At 42.5% G+C, this 27,834-nt stretch overlaps 9 protein-coding genes across 9 annotated transcripts; 3 read left to right on the forward strand and 6 right to left on the reverse strand.

Moving 5' to 3' along the window:
• Window positions 1-1,072, reverse strand: Bfra_007785 (putative ubiquinol-cytochrome c protein; the record flags this gene model as incomplete). Its single annotated transcript, XM_037338154.1, has 3 exons — window positions 1-518; window positions 582-948; window positions 1,007-1,072. 3 exons carry the CDS (start codon window positions 1,070-1,072, stop codon window positions 1-3), a joined length of 951 nt encoding a protein of 316 aa, XP_037190217.1.
• A 3,441-nt stretch (window positions 1,073-4,513) lies between these two features.
• Bfra_007786 (putative cript family protein) lies at window positions 4,514-4,993 on the reverse strand (the record flags this gene model as incomplete). Its single annotated transcript, XM_037338155.1, has 3 exons — window positions 4,514-4,593; window positions 4,647-4,782; window positions 4,832-4,993. 3 exons carry the CDS (start codon window positions 4,991-4,993, stop codon window positions 4,514-4,516), a joined length of 378 nt encoding a protein of 125 aa, XP_037190218.1.
• Window positions 4,994-5,533: 540 nt separating this feature from the next.
• On the forward strand, window positions 5,534-9,743 carry Bfra_007787 (putative phospholipid-transporting atpase 1 protein; the record flags this gene model as incomplete). The annotated part of the gene is made up of 4 exons (XM_037338156.1): window positions 5,534-8,740; window positions 8,790-9,376; window positions 9,428-9,508; window positions 9,566-9,743. The coding sequence occupies 4 exons, from the start codon at window positions 5,534-5,536 to the stop codon at window positions 9,741-9,743; spliced, it is 4,053 nt and encodes a 1,350-aa protein (XP_037190219.1).
• A 617-nt stretch (window positions 9,744-10,360) lies between these two features.
• Bfra_007788 (uncharacterized protein) lies at window positions 10,361-10,773 on the forward strand (the record flags this gene model as incomplete). Its single annotated transcript, XM_037338157.1, is given in 2 exon segments — window positions 10,361-10,406; window positions 10,424-10,773. The coding sequence occupies 2 exon segments, from the start codon at window positions 10,361-10,363 to the stop codon at window positions 10,771-10,773; spliced, it is 396 nt and encodes a 131-aa protein (XP_037190220.1).
• An 839-nt stretch (window positions 10,774-11,612) lies between these two features.
• Window positions 11,613-13,188, reverse strand: Bfra_007789 (putative oxalate decarboxylase protein; the record flags this gene model as incomplete). The annotated part of the gene is made up of 4 exons (XM_037338158.1): window positions 11,613-11,746; window positions 11,804-12,311; window positions 12,362-12,482; window positions 12,584-13,188. The coding sequence occupies 4 exons, from the start codon at window positions 13,186-13,188 to the stop codon at window positions 11,613-11,615; spliced, it is 1,368 nt and encodes a 455-aa protein (XP_037190221.1).
• Window positions 13,189-14,270: 1,082 nt separating this feature from the next.
• Window positions 14,271-16,527, reverse strand: Bfra_007790 (putative fungal specific transcription protein; the record flags this gene model as incomplete). The annotated part of the gene is made up of 5 exons (XM_037338159.1): window positions 14,271-15,430; window positions 15,481-15,940; window positions 15,993-16,024; window positions 16,076-16,274; window positions 16,324-16,527. The coding sequence occupies 5 exons, from the start codon at window positions 16,525-16,527 to the stop codon at window positions 14,271-14,273; spliced, it is 2,055 nt and encodes a 684-aa protein (XP_037190222.1).
• A 2,989-nt stretch (window positions 16,528-19,516) lies between these two features.
• Bfra_007791 (uncharacterized protein) lies at window positions 19,517-20,695 on the reverse strand (the record flags this gene model as incomplete). Its single annotated transcript, XM_037338160.1, has 1 exon — window positions 19,517-20,695. One exon carries the CDS (start codon window positions 20,693-20,695, stop codon window positions 19,517-19,519), a length of 1,179 nt encoding a protein of 392 aa, XP_037190223.1.
• A 2,072-nt stretch (window positions 20,696-22,767) lies between these two features.
• Window positions 22,768-25,550, forward strand: Bfra_007792 (putative fungal specific transcription factor domain-containing protein; the record flags this gene model as incomplete). Its single annotated transcript, XM_037338161.1, has 8 exons — window positions 22,768-22,858; window positions 22,942-23,172; window positions 23,330-23,573; window positions 23,628-23,869; window positions 23,924-24,164; window positions 24,217-25,086; window positions 25,144-25,253; window positions 25,384-25,550. 8 exons carry the CDS (start codon window positions 22,768-22,770, stop codon window positions 25,458-25,460), a joined length of 2,106 nt encoding a protein of 701 aa, XP_037190224.1. The 3' UTR covers window positions 25,461-25,550.
• A 1,251-nt stretch (window positions 25,551-26,801) lies between these two features.
• Bfra_007793 (putative spo12-like protein) lies at window positions 26,802-27,444 on the reverse strand (the record flags this gene model as incomplete). The annotated part of the gene is made up of 3 exons (XM_037338162.1): window positions 26,802-26,937; window positions 27,069-27,161; window positions 27,287-27,444. 3 exons carry the CDS (start codon window positions 27,442-27,444, stop codon window positions 26,802-26,804), a joined length of 387 nt encoding a protein of 128 aa, XP_037190225.1.
• Between the last annotated feature and the right edge of the window lie 390 nt (window positions 27,445-27,834).

Consider the following 27,834-nt stretch of genomic DNA (forward strand, 5'->3'; position numbering starts at 1 on the left):
CTATAGAGGCTTTCCCGGGGCCTGATCCAGTGGCAAGTCCATCATCTTGCTCTTGATACCAACAAGACTTGCTTCTCCAGCAGGATCACCAAAGGTCAGCTGACCACTCATGATGTCTTGATCTGAGAGTTTCTCCAACTCCTGCATGGTCCGTCTCATATAACTGACGATCGTCGCAAGTCCTTTGATATCAACATCCTCGTTTGCCTTGAAGACATTTCTCCAGACTGCCGCTGCCAATACAGCATCGCCCTTGGCCAAGCCCTCATCATACGCCGCCAGAAGACCTCGCCACTGAACAAACATATCCTTGAGATATTTATTACGAGTACCGCGAGCATGCATATTATGGTTAATAATCATTTTATTCTCGGCATCATAAAAGAAGTGGTCGAGAAGATGTTGTTGCCAAGGCTGCGACTCGGCACCTGGGAAACATCGAAGACGAACTGAGAGAAGATATAAGTGAAGCATTGTTACCTGTGACCAAGTGCTGAAGGTAGGTTTCAATGCCAGTTCTGAAAGAAAAGAGAATCATTAGCTTGGGACTATGTCGTCTAAGAAGAAGAAGTATGACGTACGATCATGCCACCAGCCTTTACCAACACCTAAGTCTTCACCTTCTTCCGTCTTTGGCATTTCTGCATCTGGATCTGACGCTTGTGGTATAGAGTAGTCTGCCTGTGCCCCGCAGGTTTTATAAAGCTCTTCTGTGGCTCCATATGCGGTATATGTTTCGGTTATAGCTTTCCCTGAAACCTTTTTGAATTCTCTGGCAAGACTTGGTGAGGTATGTGCAGAGTGTTTTGTCTTATCTCCAGCACGAGGTGGTGCGACTGGAGGGATTGATGTCCCATGATTTTGATTGACCTCTGCGAGATTGGCATATTTATCATTAGCTGTTGCGAAAGCTCGCGAGGTGGCGGGGTTGGATTTCGCAATGCTGTTCTGAAGGAAGTTAGTGATGGATATTTGCGCTTCTTAAAACAATTGGGCGTTTATTTACCCTGGCAGTACGTCCGGATTGAAGTCTCAACGCTCGCAGACATGAGGTACAAGTTTTTGAAGCCATTTTCAAATGATATGAAGTCGTCAATGGAGGGATGTAATCTTCAAAAGAGATTGATATGAATTATGTCATAGACTTCTATTGAGAATGGGCAAGCGCTAGAACGAATACACACACACACACACACCAAACATTTTTTCGCGCGTTATTTATTTTGTTTTCAGCATCAATTCACCAAAAGATTCACCGAAAATCACCCGTGGAATGCAATATTTCTCAATTGAGCATCGGACTTTAATTTGATATCAAATTTACTATTAAATTTATACTCACTTCTCTTGCAAGAATTATATTCATGCAATTGATGATATAGAATTGAATACCAGAGTCACCCTCGCGGTTTTCACTTCGGCACACAAACTTCGATAGTCTAGACGTCATCTAGCAACTGCTAAGCCAACATGAGGTAGAGTATCAATTTTGTACTCTTCAGGGTTTACCCCACATGATATGTCCTAGATTATGTAATCCCCAATTGGCCTGCGTCAACAACCTGGACTCTACCTGGGGTACATAGACATAACATACCACATATCTGAGTTTATACCGATCACTTGTTGATATCAGACCCTAGCCCTGAACTTAAGGATAAAGATCAAATTCGATATTGTAACGGATCGTCTATTACATTGTCATAATGTATTTTCGCCTAGTTGGTTCACAAGTTTTCCTAATTTAGGAACGGATGTTAGGTATCTTTGTCGACGAAACCACTTCTCTGAACTCACTATCTCATGATCTCAAATGTTTCCACTGTTCGATGTTACCATGTATCCTTTAGCTCATAACATTCTCCGTCTTATATTTCAAACGTGGTGTGCCATTCGAAGTGAGTTTTCTTAACCAAAAGGTGTCCTATCTTAAGTTCTCCTATCTATCCCCTCACAGCCAATCCGTATCGTCAAATTTCAAATAGCTCTAAGTTAGTTCATGTAGTTAACACAAGGGTCGTTAATTTTTGGCCTAAATCGAAGCTAGAACAGCTTGAGAACGTTTTAGTTGCTTTAGTGCAAAAGTCGATCTTACAGATAACCGATCAAAACCCCCTTTTTTGCTAACCGAATTAGAGTGTCATGTGCTTTCTCCACCATCCTCAGCATATTTCTTTAATCGATGTAGAACTTCGGTTGGGTTCTTGATCGACAGGAAAGGGAATAGTTGATATCCAGCGACGGTTCTATTCAGTCTGCTATTCGCTTAGCAATATGGAGCGTTTTTTCGGATTGGATGAATGTCAACCGAGACTCATTTGCTAGATATATGGAATTCAGTTTCAGCGAGCCGAATTTCCTAGATTCAAGCTCAATCAGCGGTAAGACTGAGATTCATTAATATTAAACCCAATCCATATTAGCCTTGGAAATACACTCATTAACCTTCACACTTTTATCATCCGAATGAAAGAAGGGATGAAGTTGAGGTATAAGCTTTCTGAATACAATAATCGTTGGACATATTGAGGATATCAGCATTGAGAAAGAATCTAATGTCTGATTATGGGTGGTACTGAACTTTGGTCTTGACGAATGAATTGCTTGAACCTACAGGTAAAGGTCCGAGGAAAGCTAGGAAATGACGATTTTAAATTATTGAAAGATGTACCCACAGCACAAATAAATTCATATATTTCGATACCCCAGACCTCTGCCAGATTTGGAACCATCTGAATATTCATGAGAGGGATTCAACATAGCTAGACCATCAGAGGATTGAATAAAAAATAAAGGCATAAGATGGGGCCAACAAAGTAATCGAATTCGAGCCATATTCGAAGTCTAATGTCTCATTATTACACAAATTCATCCTCACACCTTTCCTAGTTCCATAACCACACACAAGAAGCCAAATCGCTACATATCCAGCATAAGATACGAAATATACATCCCTATAACAACCCACAGCAATCCAATCCACCACTCCAACCACCCCACCGTCTGAGCCCATCCTCCCCTTCAGATCATGAATATTGTCCATAGAGTTTCAAAACTCGAGAGATACCTGGGCTGATATTTGGGTTTAACATCTAATTCCCAACATGCAGATGTGGGAATGTAGGAGACGAGATCGTCTTTATTGAGGATATCGATAGGGCCGCATTAGAGAAGACTGGTGGTGGTGACGGGTTTGATGAGGGGGAATTCGGAGCCGGTTATGTTGTAGGAGCGGGGAAAAGGGATGTTGTTAGGACAAGGTGTTGGTGATGGGTGATGTTTGCAGTCTCTGAGGGATGAGGGAGATGTTGAATAAGTGAGATAGTTTGAGGATTGAGGAGTGGAACGTGTGATGGTGAGTCGTGCTTTTGGATTGTTGTAGATGTTAAAGATCTTGGCTTTAGCTGAAATGAGAGGCACTTGTCCCGTGAATCACACGGCGTCCATATTCATCTCGATCACCAATTGTTTCCATTTTTGGAATCACTAGAATATGTCCAATAAAGCAGAAACGAGAATGAAGAAATATAATCACATTCAGGTCAAATATTCTCATCTTCATTGATTGAGCCTCCGAATCACCTCAAGTTAATACCAATCAGAGAAAGAGGTATATATATATATATATATATATATAAAGTCTTACAACCAGAAGTTTTCAACACAGATGCCAAACTTATAAATATACCGCTGAGATAGTAACACGATACATTAAAAACAAACCCCGATGTGAGACTACACGCGACGAAACAATGCACCCTCCGATCTGATGGAAGCCGTTTACAGCGTTAAATCTAACTCATTCACATGCAAACGACGCTCGAAGGTCGTTGTCAACGGACGCCTTGGTATTCCTTCCTCGCATTCCTGATCCCTAAGCACGAAGCTCACACGAATTGTAGCATAGGATGTAAAATCTATACTCATTCCCCGATTCGATAGGAAAGTTAGGATTGATGTGACATGGGAGTCAAATTACAGATTGGGACATTTTGATGATCATAAATCGACAACCGTGGAATTGCCACTAGGAATCTGGTATAGAAGAAACTTGTGGGGTCTCCACAAAGACTTGTACATCTGCAGATAGTTATTATTAGGGCCAGTCGTCCGACTTTCTGGATCTAAACGAAGAGTTTCGTTTCATAACCATTTTGTATTATTCGGCCAGTGCTATCGTAAAATCAGAATTTTGCCCGTTGACATGTCGGTTATCGTGCGTTTAATGTATATTCGGAATCGCAGTCTAATGTGTGTATGTAGTATTCAGGTATGTGCTCCAAGAGGTGTGGGAATGCATGTTCCACAATCGGTATAATCCTATGTTCACGAGTGCCTCAGCTTGAATATCCACCCGAACAATAAAAGTTGTAATGCTTCCTGCCAATATATAATCACCAAGTAAATCTGCGAGCCATTCTTTGCTCGTCTTGGAAACCCTGCATATACTCCGGGCGCCATCTCCACATATTTCATTCTAGTATCTACCCCAAGCTTTCATTTGCGCAATTCCTCACTTTAAATTGAATTTTTGTCCAGCAACAACTGGAGCCGATGACGTTTTTGCATTCGACTTTCCACACATCGCGCAAGCTATTTTCTGTTAGAATCTTCACAGCCCATTGGGAGCGAAATGTGGCACGTACCGTTGGCTTTGTATGAGCACTTCAGACAATACTTTCTGCCCTGGTCAACCTTGGTGCTGCATTCTTTACCGGTGCAAGTTGTCGAGTATGTAGCATAAGGATTTCTAGCAGCCTTCGACAACAGTTTACTCTGCCACTACAATGTTAACAATGGTAAAATTGTGCGCGATAGAACTGGATCTCACCTTGCCTATACCATTATTCCCCAAGGTGGCGGAGGTCTTCGTACCAGCCTTAGATGATGATGATCCAGCTGGCGAACCAAGATACATGTCATTCTTCTTCTTGACCTCCGGAGTTGCCAAGGAGGTGGTAGAAGATTTCTTTTGACACTTTGCGCAAACCATTTCGAGACGTTATGATGAGTAGTAGTTGGAATTGTGATCGACTTTTATGTGATGTGATGTCAGTTATCAATTGCGGGAAAGTAAGAATGCGGGTGAGGCGGGACCTGATGGCCTTGCGTAGAAGGCTGAAGCGAGCTAGAGCTCTCCCTGTAATTTATTATAACCATCATTATTATTGTGGATGTCAATCCTAATTTAGCAACCAAGACAAGATTCCAAGACTTAATACGAATTTCAAAAAGACTCCCGAATTGACCCTGAGTTTATTACGCATTTAACGAACACGAAGACAGAACGATACGTCGCAGTACGCGGTTCACGACGCACGAAAGAATTGGTTGCCATTGACGAACTTAAGCGGCACTCACATTACATCCGCCATCCCTAAATCTCATAAAGAGGCTATGCAACTATAACAAGTGAAGAGGACAACGAATTTCCAAGTTTGCAAAACATCACGACTATTTTGGACAACCAGGAATCGCATGATTACAATTTGATCTCCGCATTGAGTGCGACGACCTCGAGCTGTATTCCAGCATGGCTGGACAGCCTTCAAATAATCGGGACGACTTACTTCTCGATTTACATGATGAACAACCAATTTACCACACCGGGCAGCGCGCCCCTATGAATGATGACGACCTTTTGCGCGCCTACAATGCAGATCATGATGAGTCGAACCCCAGACCTTCAATTTCTTACGACAACTTCGTTGGCGCACCATCTCCTTCTGCGCCATCTACCACCAACAATCTCCCAGGAGGGCCTGGCTATCAAACGAGTGGAGCACAACCGCCATACATTCATGCAAATTCAGCATCATACAGCCAAACTTCAGGACTGAATAATTATCAACGATATGCGGATGATTTGGACGATTTTCCGGATGATGGGCATACTTCGGAGTATTATCACCATGGAACAGCAATCCCTGGTGACGGGGCTGAAATGAGGGGTCATGGTCGAAATCGCAATAGCATAATGAGCCTGGGAGGTGGAATCATGGACAAGGCGAAGAGTATGTTTGGAATGGGGGCTGAGTATTCGGAAATGGACCTACCCTTGACTGAAGCCGGGGCGAGGAATCGAGCAGATACACATGAACCTGAAACGCCTGTACAATCTGAAAGTAAGCTGGGGAAATTTAAATTTGGATTTGGTAGAGGAAAGCCAGATCCTTCAACTCTTGGTCCCAGAATCATACATCTCAACAATCCTCCTGCCAACAGCGCAAGCAAATATGTGGATAATCATATATCTACAGCCAAGTACAACACTGCGACCTTTCTACCGAAATTCTTGTTCGAGCAGTTTTCTAAATTTGCCAATCTGTTCTTCTTGTTTACTGCAGCATTACAACAGATACCCGATATTTCCCCAACGAACCAATACACCACCATCGGACCTTTGATCTTGGTCCTCTTGGTATCTGCCGGTAAAGAAGTAGTTGAGGATTACAGGAGAAAAACATCTGATACTTCGCTGAACAATTCAAAGGCTCGTGTTTTACGTGGGTCTTCATTCGAGGATACTAAATGGATCAATGTTTCAGTTGGCGACATCGTTCGTGTAGAATCTGAAGAGTCATTTCCTGCAGATATCATTTTACTAGCCAGTTCGGAACCGGAGGGACTATGCTATATTGAGACTGCCAATCTAGACGGTGAGACTAATCTCAAAATCAAGCAGGCCCTTCCAGAAACATGTGTGATGGTCAGTTCCAACGAACTCAGTAGGTTAGGCGGAAAATTACGATCGGAACAACCGAATAGCAGTCTATATACCTATGAGGGTACACTTACTGTGGCTGCTGGCGGTGGAGAAAAGGAGCTTCCTTTGCAACCAGATCAACTTTTGCTCAGAGGTGCAACACTACGTAATACTCCCTGGATTCATGGAGTTGTTGTATTTACTGGTCACGAAACCAAGCTTATGCGGAATGCGACGGCAACGCCGATAAAGAGGACTGCTGTGGAGCGCCAACTCAATATACTGGTTCTAATGCTCGTAGCTATCTTGATCGCTTTGAGTGTCATAAGTTCATTGGGTGATGTTATAGTGAGATCGGTCAAGGGAGCAGAATTAAGCTATCTCGGTTATTCTGCTTCAATCACTACGACGAAAAAAGTCTCGCAATTCTTTTCTGATATAGCCACTTATTGGGTTCTGTATTCTGCTCTGGTTCCAATTTCTCTTTTCGTTACCGTCGAAATGGTAAAATACTGGCATGCAATTTTGATCAATGACGATCTCGACATGTATCATGACAAGACTGATACTCCAGCTGTCTGTCGAACATCGAGTTTAGTCGAAGAACTTGGTATGGTAGAATATATTTTCTCGGACAAAACTGGAACATTAACATGCAATCAAATGGAATTCAAGCAATGCTCTATCGGTGGGATTCAATACGCAGAGGATGTGCCAGAAGATCGCCGAGCCACCAATATCGACGGTCAGGAGGTCGGGGTCCATGACTTCCATCGACTTAAGGAGAACCTCAAAACACATGAGTCAGCTTTAGCTATTCATCACTTTCTTGCCCTTTTATCTACTTGCCATACCGTTATTCCTGAACGATCTGACGAGAAAGGCGGAGCTATCAAATATCAAGCAGCATCTCCCGATGAAGGTGCTCTGGTCGAAGGAGCTGTTTTAATGGGTTATCAGTTTACTGCACGCAAGCCAAGATCTGTACAGATAACTGTGGGGGGAGAGGTTTATGAGTATGAGCTTCTTGCGGTCTGTGAATTCAACTCGACGAGAAAGCGAATGTCGGCAATTTTTCGATGTCCAGATGGACAAATCAGATGCTACTGTAAAGGGGCTGATACTGTTATCCTGGAGCGGCTTGGTCCAGACAACCCACATGTTGAGGTCACACTTCAGCATTTGGAAGAATATGCTTCGGAGGGTCTAAGAACACTTTGTCTGGCAATGCGAGAAATTCCTGAAAATGAATTTCGAGAGTGGTGGTCAGTCTTTGATAAAGCACAAACTACCGTCAGTGGTAATCGTGCTGACGAATTGGATAAAGCTGCTGAAATTCTGGAGCGGGATTTTACGTTGCTTGGAGCTACAGCGATTGAAGATCGTCTGCAAGATGGTGTTCCCGAGACGATCCATACTCTACAAGAGGCTGGCATCAAGGTCTGGGTATTAACTGGAGATCGTCAAGAAACTGCCATCAACATTGGAATGAGTTGTAAGCTTATCAGTGAAGATATGACTCTTCTCATCGTCAATGAAGAAACAGCAATGGATACCAGGAACAATATACAAAAGAAGCTCGATGCCATACGAACACAAGGCGATGGCACCATTGCTATGGAAACTCTTGCTTTGGTTATTGATGGAAAATCTTTAACTTATGCTCTTGAAAAGGATTTGGAGAAGGATTTCCTCGATCTTGCTGTTATGTGTAAAGCTGTCATATGTTGTCGTGTATCCCCACTTCAGAAGGCTTTGGTCGTCAAGCTCGTCAAACGCAACAAAAAATCTATCCTATTGGCTATTGGTGATGGAGCGAATGATGTCTCAATGATTCAAGCAGCCCATATTGGTGTTGGTATCAGTGGTATGGAAGGTCTACAAGCCGCCAGAAGTGCTGATGTTGCGATCGGACAATTCAGATATTTGCGTAAACTTCTCCTAGTTCATGGTGCATGGAGTTACCAACGAGTTTGCAAAGTTATTCTCTATTCTTTCTACAAAAACATCACGCTATACATGACACAATTCTGGGTATGCCTTTCACAGTTCTTAAAGTTGATCTACTACTAACAGTCTACAGTATTCATTCCAAAATGTTTTCTCTGGAGAAGTCATCTACGAATCCTGGACGCTATCATTTTACAATGTCTTCTTTACAGTGCTTCCTCCGCTTGCAATGGGTATCTTTGATCAATTTATATCTGCTCGACTTCTAGATAGATATCCACAGCTTTATCAACTGGGTCAAAAGAATACCTTTTTCAGACAACATTCATTCTGGGCTTGGATTGGTAACGGTTTCTATCATTCTCTGATTCTATATATCGCCTCGGAACTTATTTGGTGGCGTGATCTACCGCAGGGCGACGGCAAAACAGCAGGCCATTGGGTATGGGGCACAGCACTCTATACTGCCGTCTTGGCAACTGTTCTTGGGAAAGCAGCTCTAGTGGTAAATGTTTGGACAAAATATCACGTTATCGCCATACCTGGCAGTATGCTAATCTGGATCATTTTCATCGCTGTGTATGCTACGGTGGCGCCTAAGCTCGGCTTCTCCATGGAATATGAGGGTGTTATTCCTCGATTATTTGGAAGTCCTGTCTTCTGGATTCAAGGTTTGGCATTGCCTATGTTATGCTTGCTGAGAGACTTTTCATGGAAATAGTAAGGTTATCTGTGGTATCATTTTCAGGAAATGCTAATCTATGCTCACAGCGCTAAACGGATGTATTATCCACAATCCTACCACCATATCCAAGAGATCCAGAAATATAACATCCAAGATTATAGACCAAGGTACATTCCCCTTTCGATTTTGTTCTTATGAGCCAATTTTCTAACAAATCATTACAGAATGGAGCAATTTCAGAAAGCCATTCGCAAGGTTCGACAAGTTCAGCGTATGCGTAAACAGCGTGGTTATGCCTTCTCTCAGGCGGACGAATCGCAAACCAGAGTGCTACAAGCATATGATACGACGAAGGAGAGAGGAAGATACGGAGAGATGGCAAGTTCAAAAAGGAATCGTTGATGCAATTTTCCTGAGGTTTCAGCGATTAGAGCTAAGATAAAGCGGGTGAGCATAAAAAGGTTTAGACCCTGGTCTGGTCTGACGAGTATGATAGGCATTCAGGTTAGAAATAAGCTGGAATGAATGACTCGGAAAATTATGTTCTATGTATGATGATAACTGGAAGCTAAATCTTTTTCTTTTTGGGCTAGGCCTGGTGGGCTATTTTTTATGAACGATTGCGATGCGCTTTTTCTCCTTTCTCTGATTTTACTTCGCTTATATGAATAGCATACCTATGTATATCATTAGTTTTCTAGAATATCGTGACATCTTCATTTCTTCTTCTTACACACCTGATATCTTGTATAGTTGTTCCCCAGCTTGGCCGCTGATTTGGCTTCATTCACATTATCATTGGAGATCATAGCAGAGTTCGGGTTGAAACTATGCACATTTGTGAACTTACAAAAAAGTTCTCGGTCTTCGAATCAATCCCCGTATTTTCTTCTATTGCGTGCAATGGCTCTTAGGAAAGTGAGACCGTCTACTCAGTGTCGATGCAAAGTTAAAAGGCAGGAAGAAATACGGCACGGCTTTTCAATCAAACGAAGAAATAAAATTGGAGCTTGTACGGAATGTCGTTGAAGTTCATGTCGACTAAGAATCCAAAGGCGATGATGCGTATGAAAAAATTGTAGGCGCAATTGTAGATCAAATTCTCACTGGACACGACAAAGAGGCCGCGCTTCGAGACGGAAAATTGATATCTTTAAGAGTCAAAAAGCTAACAGAAACGCTTACAAATCTTCAGGCGGAACAACTAAATACTCAGCAAGAGTTGAGAAGGGAAAGAGCAAAGGCACAGGAAGAGCAGTGGACACAGGAGGATATTGATAAGATGGAGGCGAAATATAAGACGGAAGTTGAGGAGAATATAAAGAAGCAGACTGACGCTGATACGGAACGATCTGAACAACAAACAGAAGGCAGAAAGAGTGATGAGAAGTTTAAAGAACTCTTGGAAGATGCGCATAAGAAGAAAAAGTAAAAGTAAAAGGCGGAGAAGAAATCCTGGGAAGATAAATAGATCTGGATGATCACTCTTTTAGAAGTCGCCGGCAGGAAAAACAATGGTTTTGAACATCAATACTTTCACATGGTGTAAGCTCGCGTACACAGTTGCTCGACACAATTTTCTATTGCAATATACTTCATTTCACAACAATTACTTAGGAGTCCTGAGTAACAGGGCCACTTTGATAGAATACCCGCGAGCCTTATTAAGGTAAATACATTCACTCTCATTCCAGTTGTCAAGTGGGGCATCGTTCGACAAGCACACCTCATATAATCGAATCATCGATCCATGTTGCACACTGCAGACTCACGAGATTCACGATTAGCATATAGTCCTCATTCTTTACGGACTACCGTAAAGGAATACTGACATTCATCCATCATATCTACACAGCTGGCTGCAGTGCATACCCCCACTCGGCAAATAGATGATCTCATAAAAGCGAACTGCCAAGAAAAGCCTCGTATTACAATCTTTTTCACGGCTAAGGGTGGTCATGTATAGTCAAATTACTATCTCCATTGTGGAATCTACTTTTCCATATTTATATTTCTTCTATTGACAAAGACATCATGATTTTTCGAAATTCACGCAACATGCTCGAGATGGAATCATAGAATTGTTGAAAAGCTATCTTAATGGTTGCATGTGCCTTCAGTGGCGGGAGAACTAAAAATTCCTCTTCTTTGCGACAATATATCTAGACGTATATTCAATGAGAAGCGACCGAAATTGAGCGAAAGGTGACGTGAGTGTAGGAAACAGAAGAACGAAAGACATATTAAGAACCGAGAAGCCTATGAGCCAATTCACTCCGGGACATCACCTGTCACAATATATTGCTTCTCCTTCTTAAAAGCCGACACCGTCTCGTTGGATAAGTTGAGCGTATCAGCTACAATCTGCTTGGGCGTCAAACCAACCCATTGGCCGACCGAAATATCTATCACACATTAGCATCCCATCATGTCATAACAACAAGCAAACAAACAAAACTCACCCGAGAAATGATCTGCCTGCAAAACTTCAATGAATATCACATCGTCATTCCCTGTATTCTCAACATAATGCGTCATTCCCTTGGGGATATATCCACAATCACCCGCACGATAATCGAATGTTCTTGCTAGCCCCTGAGCTGCATATATACTAATTCTCGCACTACCAGATATGAAGAAGTTCCATTCATCGCTTGTGGTGTGCCAGTGAATTTCGCGCATAGCTCCAGGATGCAGAGTTACGATTGCGGTAGAAAATTGAGCTGCGAGAGGAAAGGATTTTGGATCGAGTATCTTGATCGTTCCGCCGGGGGTATCGTGTGTCAGAGGGGCTTTAGAGAGATGGTACGAGTAGGAGAATTCTTTAGGCACGAGACCAGCTGAGCCGGTGATGTTCTGTTCGGCTATATCGGTGGGAGCCTTTGTGCCGGGGAAAATGAAGAGTTCTCCAGAAGGGATATCGGACCAGGCAGATTTGGGAAGTTGGAAGTTTTTGGAAAGGACTTCAATCTTGATGATGTTAGCTCTTGATATCATAGATGCTAGGAGGTTTGTCTTACTGGGTTATGTGCAAAGACTTCTGAAGCCAAGAAGGTATTGTCTTCGGAGAAGCTTCCGTCATCGAAGACCAAGAGAAATTCTACTCCGCCCTTCAATCCTTGCAGAGAGTGTGGCACGCCTCTGAAATGGTGTTCGTCAGTAAAATCATAAGCTGAGATATCACGCCAAGTGACAAGCGAGCATAGCATGAGATAGAGCACGCGGTGGCTTGGATCACTTACGGAGGGAAATACCAAACATCACCCGCACTCAAATCATCGACAAAGGTCTGGCCTTCATCATTAACAGCTTGAAGTCTCACACTCCCATTGAAGATGTAAGCCCACTCTGCCGCCTTATGCCAATGTAATTCGCGGTACGCGCCCTCCTCCAAACGCATATCTACGCCTGCCATTTCTGTGGCAACAGGTATATTGTCAACGTTTTGCTGTCTCGACCATCCTCCGTGGTCGAGTCCTAGCTTCGCATGACTGAGTCCCATAGGCCATTGTGCATTACTCACACTTCCATGGTCTGTGCCCGGAGGTGCAAGTTTATCGGGATTAAGGATATCGTATGGTGAAGTTCTTGGGCCTGGGTCAGTGCCACCTTTGGAGCCTCGGATGGGTTGAGGGTTCTGAATTGTGCTGAAATCCAGATAAGCGCCTACAGTTGCTGGATCTGTTTGGCCTGGTGCAAGTTCATAGTTGAGATTGTCGGTATCTTGGTTGATGACAACGTTTGAAGGGTTGTAACCAAGAAGAGGATCTCCAGTTGGTGCTGCCAGAACGCTCTTTCTGAGGAAGAAGGTGATCAGCAGATTCGTGTGGACATTGATGAAATGCATTTTTGAAAGATCTTCGCTATGAAAGCTGAAAGTATTGTTTTGAGAAAGAAAGTTGAGTCTACTTCAAATCATGCTGTGCAAAGCGATCCGGACACATACCTTTTTATCTCTCCAGCAAGCTCACCTGCTTCTAATCCAGATTCCCTCGATTATCACTCGATCATCTCTCGTGTATCGTCATTTCACCGATCCGACGCTGGCGATACGGGGTCGAGCACCATTCAGGTCAAGATACACACTCTAAGGAGGGCTGGCAGTTTCTTGGCAATTTTTTCCACACAACGACGGCATTAATTCAGTGAGGTCTGGCCTCGTTCTCGGCCATAGATCGGTGATAGATTGGGAAGATTCGGTATGTTTTGGAAACATGAGGTACAATTTCTTTCCTATCACGATGGACACGCATTTGATGCGGGGCAAGGCAAGATAAAATTGCTAGTTTTCCCCAGGTTTTCAACCATGTAAATCGAAACTACATTCAAAACCAATGAATATGCTTAAATATAGAGTTATATCATATGACAATTCTGAGAACTTTAGGCATAGCCAACATCGCATTGCGTCAGTTATACACAACAAGCCATTTGATAGGTCTCCAGTCACTCGAAGGAGACGATGAGTTCTGGAAGATCTGCATCAAGTCCGTTATCAGCAGTTCAGACCTTCTTAATTATAGAGGAACTCGCGAGAAACCACCTGACTATTTCGACCAATCTTCAACAATCAACCGGTCATCTACCTGCCGCTTCAGTACTTAGCGATTCGCGTGACAACTAATCGCACTTGTCATACACCATCGCTCCAGAAGTCGTTGAGGTCCAGTCTGTTAAAAACAATTTTATTAGAATGGTGGTGTGGGAACCGGTAGAATTTAACTTACTAGTCTTTCAGTTATTCGTTCTCTTGCCCAGACTATACAATAAGCGAATGCCATACAGGGGCATCCAACCAATAATAAAATTCCCCGCTCACGTTGTATTGGAAACCTTTAAGCTTTCTTGGGAAGCCTATTTTCTGGCTGCGCCCTATAAATAAGCTTTGGACAAGCCATGTATTGGTAATCAACCAATCTTGGGGGTTAATTAGTGATCATCAACTGCCGTCCAAATTGGACTCAAATCCAGCTGCCTGAAAAGGAAAGTACGGATCGGAAGAATATAACGAAGCCCCTGCATCAATATAATTGCTATTCCCTTGGAAATTGCTATCCCAGAGACTCTACGTTTCTTGATCAGTATGTATTCAGTGAGAAACAAAGAATCACTTACCCAATCGAGACCGGTCGGATCATTCAAAATGTCTCCTATCATACCAATATTTGGCGTAGAAGAGTCACTTGGGCTTTCCTCGAAGTTGTTTGATTGCAAAGAATGCATATTTGGAGTAGAAGAATTCGGGAGACAGCCTCCGTGCAAAATGGAAGTGGAAAGAGCCTCGTGATGCTTAGGGGGTAAGGCATTACGGTTAGATTCATTCGTCATCTCCTTTGCAACCTCTCTTTGGATTTCATTTACGGTAGACCAATGATCAACTTTGTTTACCATGGCCTTTAGTACCTTCGAAAATTTCATGGTATCTTCCGATGCAATCTCGGGATTGTTCCATATTTGGTAAGATTTGGATAAAGCGTACGAAATATCTTTGATAGTCCAATCGATTGGAAAATCCTGAAGGTTGATATTCATAGATTTTTCTTCGGCAGCCATCAACTGCCCAAGATAAAGACAAAGGAGTGTTGCGGCTAAAAGGAAATCGTAAGTCATTAAAGAAGATGTAATCCATTTCATGCCGTGTAATGATGAACCCTGAGCTGTCTCGTTGGTCATGTAATTTTGATATTGTAGAATCAGCATTGAAGAATCGACGCACGCTTTGACAGAGTAAGAGTGTTTCTGCAATGATTCGGCTTCCGAGAGAAATTTACGATGAAGAAAACAACGTGCTTTAAGATAAGTCATTTCAATTGAGAACTTCCTTACTCTGAACATAAGAGAACCGCTGTCGAGATCGTGAATGGATCTGACTCGAAAAAAATCTGGGATCTCTCCAAGAGCATTGAAAAGCAATTTTTCAAGCCTCATGACTTCATCATTAGAGATGGGATTAACAAGATTTGACGCGTCAAATATTTTACCAAATACCAAAATAAGGCGATATTTAGAGAGTGCGTGGCCTATAGGTGAAGATTCATACTCTGATCTGATGGGCGGTAATGCAACCATATTTTCATGAAGATCTTCGTCTAGGAGGTGATTGGGGGCTTTGTATCATAGGTCCCTTCGCTTATCATACGAGGAAGTCCAACTTGACATGAAGTCTGAATATCAACAAGTAATATCGCACCCCACAGTCGACGTTGCATCTCACCACGGAAAACTGATATATTGGGGTAATGAGAGGCATCTCGATGCATACCCATTCGCATTGCTGCACGGACAACCATCCCAAAAACCATCCAAGACCCAAATAGTGTATCCTTGCTTTCGCAATACTCACTGAGATAATAAAGTAAAAGAGTGTCAACAGTATACAGCCCCGGCTCCGTGTAATTACTGCTTATGAGGCACTGTACAGTTTTCTCACGATATAATCTGGTTCGCTGTTCTGTGTCCCGTATAGCCGAGTCTGATAGTGCGGCGATCGGGAAATCTCCTGTTCTTAGTTCAAAGTTCGCGGCGAGGCATATTATGGAAAATAGTAATCCAATCCAAGAAATGGATTTTGAGTTTGGATTATCCCAAAACTCGGCGTACTACAAAGGAGTTAACGAATGAGCCGATTTCTGGATTAGGGAAAGTTCTCACCTCTTTTTTGAAAGTCGGTACATGAGTGATAACTATACATTCGTTAGCGTTCAATCCCATCTCCATAGAATATGTCGTTTTACAGGAAGCGTCGATCGCAGTGAAGTAGCGTTCGACCAAGTTATCAACCAGAGGTTTCGACGGGAGACAAGCAAGAATAGATTCCCTCGAGGACTTTCTATTGTCTCCAAGAAGTAGCTCAGGTCCTTCATAAGTATTCTTTCCACTAGCTATTCCCTGTGGCCATTCCTCAGATCCCAATGACTCTTTTAAGCCGGCTATCTACAGTACTGTCAGATACTCATCGGCTCATACGAGGAGGGATGCATACATTCTCGAGTATTGCCGCCCAATGGGCCCCGCCGACATAATTCTGCACCTCATCTTCGACAGATATACGTCCGATGGAATCCGCACTTTCAGATATCGTAGCATCATCTGGCCATGAAATTCCTCGGGGCTTAATCGTGGAGCTTTGAAAGCCAGGTGAGATGGTTGGTTTCGACGGCGATGTTGTATCTTTGGCTTGATTCATCAAAGTCACGACTAGCTCCTCTAGATGTTGGATTCGGTCTTGAACATCTTTTGGTTTCTCTCTGGTTCTCTGGGCATGAGATATCTTCGCACGTGAATTGTGGATATATGTGCATGATGAAGACAAGTCTCTCTTGAAGCAATTATTGCAAGGGGAATTGCGGTCGCATTTTAATCTGGTTGGGTCAGTGTAAGGTCAATAAGGGGCAGATCAGATTTATTTGCATACTTTCGTGTTCTACAAAAGGTGCATGACAATTGTGGCTTGAATCTTTGCCGACTTGCTTTGGGTGCACCCTTCTTTTCCCGTGAATTATCCTCTGTATTGTCTTTGGGGGGGAAGATTGTGATACAGTGTCTGACAATTCTGAAGCAGTTGCGGGTACAAGATCGGCCATAATACTTAAGCAATATTAGTCTGTCACTAATAACATATCACTGATAGTATACTAGGCAATCTTCAGAAAGATAGATGGAAAACGGAAAATAGTGAACAGATTAATTGGCTGACTGATTGACTGGCAGGCGAGGACAGCGGGGTTTCACGTGATGAAGATCAGGAACGACTAAATGGTTCCCAACCTATCAAATTGAGGTAACTTCATTTGAACGGAGATAATCATCAATCTCCGTTGACCCTCCGCTGACCCTCCGCCGATTATCACGACCAAGGCGAAGATTGTTTTTTATGATATTTACCTGATTTACGAGGTCGAAAAGCGGAATTCTCAACCAAGTTTTCCATACCCAAATTCCATGTTCAGGACCTGAGACCCAAATAGATAGGCGACAAGAACGACCACATAGGAAGGAGCACGCAAGATTCTATATAACCAGTACGATTTCGAAGTCTCAATACGAGGGCAGATGGCATGCACTTTGACTTCCTCTCTCTGTTGTCTCAGATCCAGCTTACAGTATAGCATTAAAAGTCCGTATTATCCAGTATTACCTTGATATTCCTCATGTCCACAGCCATAGAGCCTGGTCTCGTCTTAATCGTTTCCACTATCATCAAGAAAAGCTTATAAATCGCACTATGAAATCCGGTACTCGTTGTGTTCATAATCATCATGAGCAGAAACAATGTTCTTGTTCTTCCAAAGTTTGGTAACGTACTCCGGCAGTAGACTTCCTAGATCTACCAGTAATAAAGTGCAGCAGATTGGGCAGGTACATAAGTACCAATCCCAAGGCGGATTTTGTGAAAGCTGCTTGTTTGGGATTAGGTGGTTTGCCTCTTCTGGCAACACATGCATACATGTGCTTGAAGATCTTATCATAGATATGCATGACACGCATATGGCAGGAGACCAGGAGAGAAAATCTGATGGGTTATCAAATCCTTGATTGATGAAGGTGTATTTGATCAAGTCGATGGTCGGGACTCGCCGTACATTTCGATATCGAATTTCCATGAGTCAGTGATCAAGTTGAGGTGTGTAATATCCACCAGAGATTGCGTCAAGTAGCAGGCGGGATGTCGTAGATCGGAAAGCTAATGTAAGAAGCAGACTTGCCAAAAGGCGTATCCCGAGGTCATCATTGTTGTGGATAGATCGAGGGGCTACGTTCTACCATGCTCATACTGATCGACACCTGTTCTCGACAACTGGCGGGTAGAATGATACTCTGCATCCCCTAGTATTATTATCAGGAGCATCTTCGTCAACAGCGAGCAGAAGACTGGAGTCTTTTTCAAGGAGTGTGAGGTCTAGATTACAGCTTCGCAGTTGAATTAGTGCATCGATTTCTTGACCACTAAAGCTGTGCTCACTAGGTACTATTGTCGATGGGATATTGCAACGTCTATTATCAAATCAAACTAATCTTCCAGAAGACCATGTGAGGTCAATCAAATGTGGAGAAACGATATATTTGCAGCCAACACAATTTTATACTCCTCATTATTTGGAATTCAAGAGATCTTCTCATGTTGGCAGTCTCATGTTCTTCTTGATCGTGTTAAGGCTTGGAATCGCTTTCAAAGTTGTTAGCGGAAAGTTTGCATCAAACAGAAACTACACGGATCACAAGCTTTATGTCGTCTGTCGTCGAATATTGTTGCATGTTTGAGACATATTTGGGGCTGTGGGTTTGATGTCGGCGCTTGTATATGATCAACACCCACAAGTAAGCTTCAGCCACTTCTACACGAAGAATTGCGCGCATCGTGTTTGAGCTTCGTTTCCAATTACGGGCACTTTGTCTTCTCGAGATCAAAAGACCTTCTCTAAATGAACTCAGTGATCTGATTTACTTACCAAGTTCGACTGAATGATCGATTGCTTTTGTTTTTGGAATAGAATGCCTTCACTCTTATTCCTCTTGTCTTCGCTCTTGCCACCCTTCCCCATCAACCCGTCTTCCTAAGACACTTCAATACCTCAGGTATCTCTTTTTTTCGTTGTATGACCCAAAATGAAATCATGTTCTCACATTCTCATATTCACTTTTCAATCAAATATCAAAATAATCACAATCCCTCCCATAGTTGAGAAAATCAGCTTAATCTGAATCATTAAGCATATCACTGATGCACGCGCATGTAATCACAAGAGCACATCTTGTAACTCACATGCACATTCGCATTTGAATGAAATGCCATGATGGGGAAGATAAATATGCAAATTGTCAGCATCGGTGACGACATCTGAGGATTATTATCACGCGGGCAGTGTTCTGGGGTCTAGGAACGGCGTTCCGTCTCAAGCGTTGGAGATGGAACTGAATGAGTAGTGTAAATGTGAATGAGACAGAAGCTTGATGAGTAATATTTTTCGTCGAGATATGCACAGTTGTATTCGTATTTCACATGCATATTCAAATTCTCCACTATCTTAATATAACGTCTCGCATTGAACTATCTAATATCTATATCTTTATCCAAAGTCACGCATCATTACCACCATCATCGTCCTCGTCATCATCTAGTATCCTCCAGGACGTAGTATAGCGTAGTACAGAGTCCTTCCTCCACGTTCTCGGGCTTAATGTCTGCGGCGTCCCAATGGACCCTGTCCATATGGATCATTGCGATAAGCAGCAGGTAGGTATCCGAGTGGGAGTTGACCTCCTTGGGATAAAGAGCCATTGCTCGTGCTCATTGCAAGCCTATTTGGTAGACCTCCTAGTCCATAGAGGGTGCTGAGCTGAGGTGTTACTCCTGATGAGAGATATCCATAGGTTGAGGGATTTCCACTGGATGAGTGATGGCCACTTGACGTATGGTGACTTGATGCTCCAGGAATATGATGAGAGGACCTAGCGATATTTCCAAGTCCCATAGCTCTCTCAAATTCACCTACTCGCTTGAATTTCTCAAGGACATATTCGATTGGGCAAGCTTGTGGCATGGGTCCCAGACCCGCCATTGCTTTTACAATTCCCGGGTGAACCTCATGAGTTGCTGGTATAACAGGTGGTGGGATTACGGGAGCAACTGTTGGATCTAATCCATGTTTCTTGGCATGCTCATGGACTAGAGCCTCTGCGTACTCTAATCGTACGTGAGAGCTTGAGTCATAGAGCGGGCCCCACCAACCAGCCTCGAGAGTTCCCATGTAAAAACCGCCTTTACCTTCAGCCAGAAGGTCGTCGGTGCACAAATGATTTCCGCCATTACAGACATATCCATGCTTGACTCGCTCCCAGCTGAATCCAGCTGGGCATGGTCCAGCATAAACAATAAACTCACGAACCCACTCGTCCTGTTTTTTCTTCTGTTCGTAACTCATCTCTTGATATCTGACTTGTTGCGAGGCCATATTAATATCATGCTGAGACTTAAACTTGCTCTTCGCATCTGGAGGAGCAGTTGTTGCTGCGCGCATCATGCTTGGCTGTCTTGAGCTCGATGATGATTGTTGGTCTCTGTTGAGCTGAGTACGATCATGGGAATCTGAAGTGTGTCCACGGGAAGAAGAAGTCTGTCCATCTCTTTGAAGTAAAATGTGCTGTTGAGACAAACCTTTGGTTGCCGATTTGTTGTCTCTTTCGAGTGTAGTGTATGCTTTTGGAGCAGCGGAAGAAGATGGTCGATTGGAGAAAGGAATCTTGGAGTGAGAGGAAGAAAGCTTATTGGAAGTATTTTTATTTTGAGGAGGTTTGGTGCGAGTGTCTACAGGATTGTAGACTGTTGCCTTGTCGTAAATGTCTCTGGAAGACATGGCGATTGATAGTTGGTGTCTTGTTTATTGGTTAGTCTGTGTCTGGAAGTATTTGCATGGAGTTCTTTTGATGTTCGATATCTGTTGAATAAAGAAAGGAGGAAGTCAGGAAGAAGGAGGCTTTATATAGGAATCGGGGAGAGAAGAACACAAGTAGGGTATTATATTCAACGTGTGAATCTTTGAGTGAACAATATAGACAATGCCACGAGAACTTCTTGAATGGAGTCAATATTGTGTATATTGGATTCATAGTCGCGATATCCTGCTTGAGACCCAATTGTGATTGTTGAGGCCCGAGATCTTGTACATTACTTCTAGATACGCTCTAATGCAATACACGGGTAGTAATGTGATTAACAAGTAAAATACCACTGATATCGAATATTTTGTATATCAGCCTTAGCTGGCTGGCTGAGACTTCCCCCTCCGGACCGAAGTTGGCCCAGACCCAAGCTACTATTCTCACCAATCAAGGCTCCGTCGTCACAAAATGACGCATGTGAAAGCATTTTGTCGCATATCTGAATGGTTTCGATTTAAATACTTGAGTCGTTGACCAGAGATCAAAAATAGCCTAGAGCTTTCAGGAAGAAAGGAGTCGACCTTTGACTTTGAGAAGCATCATATTCACCCACTAGAAACAAAAAAAGTGCACATTAAACCAACGTAATTATGGTTCGACTGGAATCATTCAGCAAAAGAAATGTTAGCCGTCAGCTAAAATTTAACTTTACTTCGTATATATTGAAATACGGGAATGAGTTTCAGCTGAATCTCCAAAGTGGTCCTTTGAATCATTATTTTTCACATTTCAGAGAGTTCTGGAGGACTGCGAATGCTTCGAGAAGAGTAAATATTCTTTACAAACACCATATAATAGTTCTATACAAAAGCATTGAAAGCCTCCGCAGGCTGTATGTGTAAATTGACCCAAGTTTGAGGTTTTACTGCAGGTTCCGGAACGAGTGCAGGGGGTATTGCATTAATATTTAACTAGAAGTCGATCATTCCAGCAATGATGATGCATGGTTCTGCATTCTTAACCCCCCCCCCCCGGTGAAGTTTGCAACAGCCTCAAAGAGAATTTAATGAAAGAAGATGTAGAAATGCATGGCGGGCGAGACTCTTCGAGGCACCGCTACCTAGGTAGTTGCATAAAACCAAAAGCTTGGTTCGGGTTCTTGTAGAATTTCGGACTTAATAGTAGCCTCAAACTAATCTATATGTGGGCGACGAGCTAGACCAAATCGACGCATATACCCACCGGCATTTCCACCATTTGGGAATTGAAGTGTTACCGTGCGTAAGTATAGTATCAGCCTGTGATGAGGGATATTGTAGTGTGTAGGCAATTGACAGATAACCTCAAACTTTTTGAGATTGAGAAGACTGAAATTATAAGTGTGAGCTAAAATTTCATATCAATAGAGTGAAATAGAACAAAAGAAGTATATCGAGGTTGGAATCGCAAACGAAAACATGATGTTGAAGACCACCGTATTGGAAATTTCCATACGAGTATAACATCAGTTGGTTTTGAGGAACCACTTTTGTTCCTGATGTAGATGCAACCTAAGTCACTTAACATCATAGGGCTGACCAACGACTCTCAGCTATCCAATCATTGAGAACATTCAGAGAGCGGGAGAAGCGTAAAGATCATATCCCGACATGAATCCGTCGTTCGGAGTTTAATCTATGTGAGGATCCCGGTTATGCGGCTATGCTTGAATGATTGCTGATGATAGGTATATCGAGCGATCTAGAGAGAATTTTCATAATTCTGATTGTATAATCATTCATATTCGTATGATTTATCATGCCTCTGAATCCTTCTGGTCGTTTTGTCCCCATTTACTTGAAAATTTTCCGAGGATATCAACATCTTCTTATTTTCCCCTTCATTGTGTTACACTGCCAAGTCGACATCAAGCGATCTATCACGTGTTAAGCTAAACCAAATATCATCTAGCTGTGGAGTCGAGTGAGCAAGATAAGCACTTTCCGGAATTCCCTCGGCATTCCCAACCTTACTTTCATGAATTGAATGGAATTGTTTCACGACGACTATGAGTGAAGGACCATCAGAACCAATCGAAGCCTCCATCACTCCTGATGAGGCCAATAGGATCATACACTCACATCGTAAAGTTCGCTATGGTATGATGGATCATTTCCCCATTCTTGGCTGGATAGTGGCAAGTCAAGAATCCTTCATAGGCAACTTGCTAAACAAGTCTTAGGGACCGCTTGCTGGCCTTGCAGGCAACGCAAGGTCAAATGTGATAATAAACACCCATGTGAGAATTGTGTGAAGAGGGATCACGCTCTCTTATGTTCGTACAATCCTAAGAATCGGGATCTCGGGAAGACGATACCGACGGCTTCAGTAGCTGGAGTTAAAAGAGCCCGTACCCCAGATAGTGCCAGTGATTACTCTGGTAGAAAAGAGGACGGCTGGCCAAGAACAACAGGTAAATCCAAATTCATATCAGCTCTGCCGAGAAGTTCAAATACCGACAAATGTATTATTTGAAGCTATGCCATCTATACCCCCTTAGTCGGGGCCAAGTGTTCTTAGTACCAAAAAATTGTGAGACCGATTGAAATTTGAAGTTAATATCACCACAGAAGAAGATGATCCAAACGAATCACGATATCTTGGGCAGAATTCAATCGCAGCTTTTTTGAGTGAAGAGGCTCAGATTGGATCATCACCGGGCGAAGGTGAGCACGATGTCATTCGGAAAGACATTATGCCTATACTAGGTTTACAAATATCAACGGCACCATACCCGTTTATGTCGAAAGAACACATGGATAAAATAAGACATGACATTGCTATGGCATTGCCGTCGGACAAGGATGTCTTAAAGTTAGTAGCACGGAAGATGTGAGCAAGTTGTAATCTCTGCTAACTTACCCATAGATCATTCCAGATATATAAACAGATAGTTCAACCGTTTTGGGGCCTGCTGATTGATATTGATGACTTTGAGACGAAGTTGTGCATATACCTGGAAGATCGGGCTAGTTCTGCAAAAAGTAGGAATCCAAATCAGAAGGGGGTATCGTCAGCCTGGCTTGGGATGCTATTCGCAGTCCTTGCTGTATCATCAAATTACGCTGAAACTACATATCACAGACGTGTAGCAGCCTCACAATCTTTCGGTAAGCCGAATACTCTTGTCTTTGAATATGCAAGGAGACTAATCTCAAATACAGTTCAAACATCATTCCATTGCCTGAGGCTATCTAATTTCTTGATTCGCCCATCGTTGGATTCATTGCAAGCACTCTTAATTCTTGGATTTGTTCTAGCCAATGATATGAAAGCTGAGGCATCGTGGGCATTAATAGGTCTTACTTGTAGACTTGCTCAAGCTCTAGGCCTTCATAGGGGTCCTAACGAGAGCGGTAGATTCACATCTTCTGAGGATAATGATTTACCTCGTCGTAAACTCTGGTATGCTCACTCACTCACCATCATGTTTCTCTATTGGTCTAACGGGTTTTAGGTGGACAATCGTCTGGCAAGATAGTTTACTCTCATTGTCATTTGACCGATCTCCAATCGCTGTGATCACGAGATGTAAAGTCCCTCTAAGCCCCATCGCTTTGACGGAGGGGTTCACCTACACAGAAGCTATGTATCATCTATGTCAGAGAGTATTGGATTTCGTCAAAAATGATTCGGTATCTGAGCCTGATTATAATCAAATCATCGCCAATTCAGTCGACGTTGAGAACATTCGTCAAAGAGTTCTCCCGGCACTCCGTATCAAAGATAAATGCAGGACAGTTCAAGATAGATTACAATACTTCGCTCTTCGTCTTCACACATCTTTTGTCGTCTCGGTGTTATGCCGACCCGCTCTTCGACGCGGTGAAAATGGAATGTCTTCCGACCAGAAAGCAATCATTGCAGAAAAGTGTAAGCAAAATCTCACGGAGACTGTTAGAATGTATTTGAAAATGCACTCATTGAGCGTTATACCAACACGTTCATGGGCATTCACCTACCATGGCCTCTCATCTGCAGTTCTTCTGGGGATCTTGGGTGAAACCAAAACAGACCCGGAAGTTCGACAACTACAAGGAGATTTAATAAGTGCTCTGTCGGTTACTGCAGCAAAAGAACAACCATCCACCATTCCCAAATCAGATAAGGATATTGAACTCAGCGGACCTCTATCAAGAGCTTTGGCTGCTCTGAAAAATATATATGATCATGGATGGGTGGTTGAACAACAACAAATTCAACAACAATCGGTTATGGTACCGGAAGCTCAGATAATACAGGGCCCAGACTTCAAATCTACAAGTGAATATGAACAACAAAATGCTGCGCTTGCTATGGCTTCTATGCAAAATGGGATAGTACCACCGTATGTTTGCTATTTTCCGATAACTTTATTCGAAATTGTTTACTAACAGACACATAGTATGGAATATGCGCAACAAGTGCCGATGAATAATATGAGTGGTGATATGCAGTCTGTAGAACAGACGTTGAATATGTCACCGATGGATTTATTCGATTCAATTTTCTGGGGTAAGCCATTAATATCAGTTTGATATCTTGTTTGTTGCTCATCGATTGATGCCTCTATCTCTCGCTTTATTTTTCTCATTGCATCCATCATGGTTTTCGCTCAAAGGCAACTTGAACTGACATCCCACAGAACCTTACCCTCAAAATGGTCTCGAAACAGGTTTCGATTATGCCGGTGCACCTTTTTACCCGCAAGCACCCTTTTGAAGGGTATCAATCTTTATTAGCTGCCTTAGCTTAATGTTTTATAATGACAATGAGGATGGCCTGTTTGGCCCGAGAAAAGTTTTAACGGGGGTTGGACATGCGTCTTGGAGTATTACTTTGTTTCGGGAGTTTGTTCTGTTCACTGCGGGAATTCCAAAGGAAATTTTAGTATAACGATTTTTAATGAAAGATTTATGGTTATGCTTATTGATACATGGTGTTCTTGATGTGGCCATTGTGTGATATGTCGTGCAAGTACTATGGGCTATATCCGTTGAGTCCGACGAGTGAATAAACACTTGACATTCCAAAGCTAGATACCAGAGTATCTCATCTGAGATCACTACATGAAGAGTGTTCCTATTTCCGATTACCCACAAAGCATAAACACAGCGCATAGCATACAGCGTACTCCAGAATAAATCTAACCCAACCTAGAATCACTCTCATTCCCAATCCTCAGGCCTCGGCCTCAAATCTATTCTCCCCAGTGAACCGACTTCAATCACAGATATATGATACCTTTTCCTTCATTCTTTCAAAGACCTTCTACAAAAAGGTCTCAAACAAGATCACAAAAGACTGCTCAAAGACAAGTACGTGTTGTACGATGTCATTGAATTAGCACTCTTTTACTGCAGGTATCTAGTGCAGTGAGCTAAGTGAAGCGGAAATCAAGCATGCCATTGATATACACATCATACAAAACTATCACGGTAGCACAATTTTATACAAGATGCTCAGATGTAAAGTAGAGAAAGAGAGAATTCTCATAAAATTAACTCATCTAAGCGTCAATGGATTATCAAAAGCCTTTCCTTTTGATATCCGTCCCACCGAAGAAATAATACAACCATTGAAAGAAGAGGAAGAAAGGAAATAGTATCCCAAAACGCCTCATGATCAATACCCAGACGTACGAAGACAGTTGAGTCATGATATCCCCAAATCAGCCAGGAAGCGTACCATGCTCATGCGTCCCTCGCATAAATGTGATATCCAGGTCCATCACGCGGTGCCCAAAACCACCCTACCCTCCAAAACATCCGCAGATGTGGAGACGAAGTAGAAATACACAATCATAAAATTTCTCCTTTCCCTTCCTTATTTCTCCATCCAAACCCCTGCCTAACAATAAACAAATTTGCCACAATATCCTTCACTTGATAATATGCGTATCATTGTCCAATGACTTGCCGACCGAAAATAACCAAAACCAGAACCAAAGTCAAAAACCAAAAACAAACCGAAAGCGCGTGCTACTTATACGCCTCTCTATAGGAACCGCTCCCGTGCAAAATACAAAAATTAATCCCATCTCATGGCTCGAGAATGAGAAATCTATTCTTGCATAGCGTCGCCGGCATTATCGTTTGTGGTTTGTTTTGGGCTTGAGATGTCTTTGCCGAAAAGTGGACCATTTGCGGCAAGTTTTTTGGCAGAGGTTTTTGCGAAGAGAGAGCGAGGTTTAGTATTCCTGGAGGGGTGCTGTTAGTATCTATTTCTTGGAATATTTAATTTGCAGTTTAGAGATGGCAAGATTGCCCGAGGCTGTGCGAAATGCCTCTACGGTTTGTGATGAAAAGAACAACGGAAGATGGTACTCACTTTCCAACTTGTTTGTTGCGATAAGCCGATAATTTGGCAGTAGTTGGTGATTGGATGGTATCCGATGGGGAGATGTATTTCTCCTCTTGACCCCTATATTTTTCAATGAATTAGTGAATGCTCTCGTATTTGTGAATGACTATCAAATGAAGGGATGGTGAAGCTCAAAACTGCTGAAAAGTGTACGTAGAAGCAACCAAAAAAAGGGAAGAACATACCCGTTCTGTTGCATCTTGTTCTGCAAAACTTGACGATGATACTCCATAGAATGAGGGTCAGCACCAATTGGTGTCTTCTTCTCATCAACTACACTGTTGGCTTGATTCATAGCTGAGATATTGACGTCTTTGTTTGAGAGAACGTTTGGTGAAGACATTGTATATGTTCTTGTGAATGTATTGATTGTTGTTTAATTGTAGTAAAGAGGTATTTGATTGTAGGTTTTCTGAAAAGTTCTTGTGATTGTGAATGAAGTCAGATATTGTAGAAGTGAGGACTTTATGTGTTTTTATGTATTTGTTCTTCAGTTGTAGCGAAATCGAAAATTTATGATCTTCCTCTGGAATTATTTACGCTTGTTGTCTGGGTAACGATGAGCATATTTCTTCCGTTGCTCCACTTTCCCCTCCAAGTAACCAAGTCCAAGCCCAAGCCCAAGCCGTACAAAAAGCATATATTGAAACTCAATCATTACTGACGTAAAAATGGGAACGCTTGGTTGGATGGTTTTGTTTGTTTTGATTAATTCAGTCGCTATATCCATATC

Source organism: Botrytis fragariae (genome assembly GCF_013461495.1).
Source record: "Botrytis fragariae strain BVB16 chromosome Unknown tig00000112, whole genome shotgun sequence".
NCBI classification, from domain to species: domain Eukaryota; kingdom Fungi; phylum Ascomycota; class Leotiomycetes; order Helotiales; family Sclerotiniaceae; genus Botrytis; species Botrytis fragariae.